Source organism: Rhagoletis zephyria, unplaced genomic scaffold (genome assembly GCF_001687245.7).
Source record: "Rhagoletis zephyria isolate East Lansing unplaced genomic scaffold, Rhagoletis_zephyria_1.1 Rzeph_scaffold_02900, whole genome shotgun sequence".
Taxonomy (NCBI): Eukaryota; Metazoa; Arthropoda; class Insecta; order Diptera; family Tephritidae; genus Rhagoletis; species Rhagoletis zephyria.
This window is the reverse complement of record NW_016159984.1, coordinates 8714-13241: the sequence shown is the minus strand read 5'-3', so window position 1 is coordinate 13241 and position 4528 is coordinate 8714. Positions and strand designations below refer to the sequence as shown.

Genomic DNA, 4528 nt, shown 5'->3' with positions numbered 1-4528 from the left:
TCAAAAAGCCCATATAACTCTCCTTTATGGATTGTCCCAAAAAAGCCAGGTCCTTCTGGGGAAAGAAATACAGAGTTGTCGTTGACTTTAAGAGATTAAACTCAGTAACGATACCTGACTCTTATCCAATACCCGATATAAATAGCACTTTAGCTAGCCTAGGGGAGTGTAAGTATTTCACTACACTCGACCTCACATCCGGTTTTCATCAATATCAGGATGAAAGAAAAGGATGTAGAAAAAACAGCATTTTCCACCGCAAATGGTAAATATGAATTTACTAGGTTGCCATTTGGGCTGAAAAATGCCCCTTCTATATTTCAAAGGATGATAAATGACGTCCTTAAACCTCTCATAGGAAAATCCTGCTACGTCTACATGACGATATTATTATATCAGTTAGGCTGTTAACTAAGAAGAACTATTAACAAATATTGATAACCTTGTTTGCTTCTAAGTGCGTTGGTAAAATAAATATGGAAAAATCTAAGTTTTTCAGAACCCGAGTAGAATTCCTAGGGCATATTGTAACGGAGAATGGTATTTTACCTGACCCTGAAAAAATATCAGCAATAAAAAAATATACCTGCACCCGTAAATCTTAAAGAACTAAAAAGCTTTTTAGGCTTAGCGTCATATTATAGACGATTTATAAAAGACTTCGCAAAAATTGCCAAACCACTTACAAATTTGACAAGGGGTGAAAATGCGCAAACAAAAGCGAGTCAATCTAAAAAAGTAAAAATTTCATTAACAGATGAAGGATTGAAATCATTTAACGACCTAAAAATGTTGCTTGTGTCTTCTGAAATTTTGGCATTTCCTGATTTCAATAAATCTTTTATCTTAACTACGGACGCTTCTAATACCGCAATTGGAGCAGTCCTTTCTCAAGGGGAAATCGGTAAGGATAAACCCATAACTTATATATCTAGATCGCCCAATAAAACTGAGGAAAATTACTCGACAATAGAAAAAGAAATGCTCGCTATAGTATGGTCTCTTGACAAGCTAAGGACTTACTTGTATGGAGCAAAAGAAGTAAAAATTCTTACTGATCACCAGCCACTAACGTTTGCATTGAGCAACAGTAATAACAATGCCAAACCCAAAAGGTGGAAAGGTCGAATAGAAGAGTACAACTATAAACTAATTTATAAACCAGGAAAAACCAACGTAGTCGCTGATGCGTTATCACGGTTACCAATAGAGGTTAATACAATGACATCTTCCGATGAAATATCACAGCATAGTGCAGAAGAAGATAATTCACAACTCATACCTCATTGCGAGGCACCTCTTAATGTATTTAAAAACCAAATTATATTTCAGGAGGGAAAAGATGAAATTATTCACGAGGAACCTCACCCAAGGTACCATAGGCATCAAATTAAAAGCGAAGTCTATGATAAAACTAAATTAGTTAAACACCTTAAAGATTTTCTTAATCCAAATATTCTCAATGGAATCAAAATTCCTGAAAAGTATATTTCTTTATTACAACAAGTTTATCAGGAAAACTTTTCAAAATTTCGTATTAGAATCACACAAAAACTTGTTACCGATATTCCTGACGAAGAAGTTAAATTCAAAATAATAGAACAAGAGCACAGAAGAGCTCACCGAAATGAAAGAGAAAATAAAGAGCAAATATTGGAGAAATACTATTTTCCACAAATGAGTAAACTTATCAAGAAATATACAAAAGCATGCAAAACTTGTGGATGCAACAAATACGACCGCCATCCTCAAAAGCCTGAAATACAGGCAACGCCCATACCTTCATATCCAACGGAAATACTGCAAACCATAACCTTGAACAACATTAGTTACTCAAACTGGCAAACGAGCTCCTACCAAGTCCTACCTGCAATCCTTCAAAGTAATTTAACAGAAAACGAAATTAAGCTAGACCTCAGCTATCTACACAAACTTCACTTAAATAACCTAAAAAAATTAGAAAGAATATCATCACACAATACTATCTCAATAAGCACAAGCTTGACAGCTATTTTTATAACAATAACTCTATCACTTGGTCTGTATACCCTACTTAAACCAAAAAACAAAAACTCATTTATTATCCCACCAATAATAGATTACCCGCATATTTCAGTAAAGTAATACAATTTTTATCAGCGAGACGCTGATGCTTAAGAAGGGGGGAGTTAGCACAGTTAGCAGAAACTAAACTAAGTCACACAGTAAGCAGTTCCAAAAATCCAACAACAACAACTGCTTCACATTTCGTCTTACTAACTTCAAGCGGAAGTCGTGCAGACGTTACGTGAAACCGTTGTTGAGCAATTGAAGTTACTTGCACTTGCAAATTAGTGCATACGCAAAATAATATAAAAGCAATAATAAGCTAAAAGCCAAATTTCAATTTCAACTTATTGCATTGTCAGCAATTTTAGTACCTAAGTAGAACAGTAAGAAAAATAATAAGCAAAACACAAAAATAATGTTCACAATTATTTTAGTGTATTATCAGCAAAATTATGTCAGTTTGTTTGTATAAACGTAAATTTATAAGTATGTAATAAGTAAGCATAAGAAATTGTATAAAAGAGAAAACTTTCAATAAAGAAGTTTAAGTTCATTCCAATCACGACGAGGGTGTGTTCTAATTTTTATACCTTTGTCGTTATGGCGCACTCGCTGGAACCGTATTCAAAAGTAAACAAAATTTGTTATTTTTATTCGATAATTAATTTGCGCGTTGTACCGAAATGGAAGCGAACAAGAATTCAAATTTGTTATAATAATAATTCAAATTTAAACGGGCTGTATAAAGAAAACCAGCCTTTTTCACTTCGCGTCAAATGAGTGATGTGTTTATACCTGTTTTCTAACCGATGTGAGAAATAAAAAAGCGATTTCAAAACAAATTCGATTCAATACACTTTAGAATTTCTGAGCGTATTGAAAGTTGGTTTAAGCTTCCGTTTTGAATCACAGCGAACTGGGTCAAAGCGCTTTATGTGTTGGTATAAACAAGGTACAGTAGTTTTCCGATTTAACGAACACAATTATTGTCAGGTCAATTCGTTAAATCGGTTTTTTCTTTAAATCGAGTACTAAATTAAATGATTTATTTTTTAATCACATCGAATAAACACTACAATTTTAAAAATTCATACACATTTGTTCTTTAAATTGAGTACTTAATTAATAAAAAAACAAACAAAAAAACAATTCAAGTCACATTAGCTGACAATGTTTTCGACATGCAGTTGATTAAGAATGTTCACTTTTAGTTTAGATCATGGAGCTTTTTAATTTACAACATAAAAAATCTTTGCATTTACTTGAAAAATTGGTTAATCGTGGATTGTTTTTTGGAATATTTAGATTCATTTTTACTGCTTCTTCTTGAAGCTTTACAAGTACAATCTGTTTTGTTGATTCAATATTGTTCTGTTTGGCCCACTTGATGCACACATCAAAACTTTTAATGACATCCTCATGCTTAATTTTAAGCTCTTCAGTTTCAATATTGTCGTCATTTTCGTCATGATCATCTTCAGCATAATCGAAATCTTGCTCAGGCCCCTGCTGCACCCATTCATTTAGATCGTCGACTGTAAACCGGATCTTAAATACAACGTAGAGTTTTTTGTAAAAGTACATATTAAAAGAGGTTCACAAATTTCCAATCAAAACATACATTTGGAAACACTGAGTTTAGCAAATTTACTCCACTCCTCATTGCTAAAGTGTCTTCATCCTGCCGTAAAAAAGATGACAGTGGTAAGTCGTCTCCTTCATCGAAATTGTCGTTCCCTTTAAGAAGCTTATTCCAGCATTTCGCCAATGATGCTTCAGAAATCTTTTCCCATCCCAAAGCTAATGCTGTTGCAGCATCGTAAAGCGTGTATGATTTCAAAAATGCAATTACATCCTGGGTTTGAGTTGCGAAAAGTCTCGATAGAAGGGAACTTTTGTAGTGCAGCTTCAACAATCGAATTGCACTTTGGTCCATAGGCTATATAAGTGGTGTAACATTTGGCGGCATATAAAGCACCCAAATTTTACCACTTGCCGAATTTTTTACCAAATCCTCAGCCGGAGGATGAGATGGAGCATTATCGAGAATTAATAAGGCATTAATAGGAAAATTGTTCTGGGCGAGAAAACATTCCACCTTTGGTAAAAATCACAGTAAGAATAAAACAAAACTTAAAATTTTTTGAAAAATTTACCCGTGAAAAATTTATCGAAAAACCAATCTTTAAATATCGTGCATGTCATCCACGCATTTTTTGAAGAAGTATAGTCTACAGGTAGGCTTTTGTTTCGAAATGCCCGGGGATTTTGAGAGTTTCCTATTAATAGCGGTTTGATTTTTTTTTGTACCAGTGGCATGCTGCATAAAAGGACAGTTACTCTTTCTTTTGAGATTTTCCTTCCCTGAGCATTTCTCTCCCCTGAGTGCACATACGTTTTATCTGGTAAACTTTTCCAAAGTAGGCCGGTCTCATCGGCATTAAAAATAGCATTCTTTGACAAATCATGCTGTATAATA

General features: G+C 33.9%; 1 protein-coding gene across 1 annotated transcript in view; it reads right to left on the bottom strand.

The window, feature by feature from the left end:
* Positions 1 to 3953, bottom strand: part of LOC108367979 (uncharacterized) — a 4283-nt gene extending 330 nt beyond the window's left edge. Inside the window, exons 1-2 of the mRNA XM_017622701.1 lie at positions 3671 to 3953; positions 3312 to 3597 (exon numbers count right to left, since the gene is read on the bottom strand). Coding sequence (XP_017478190.1) covers positions 3312 to 3597; positions 3671 to 3712 — 328 coding nt within the window. The 5' untranslated portion in view covers positions 3713 to 3953. The remainder of the gene's footprint in view (positions 1 to 3311; positions 3598 to 3670) is intronic.
* Between the last annotated feature and the right edge of the window lie 575 nt (positions 3954 to 4528).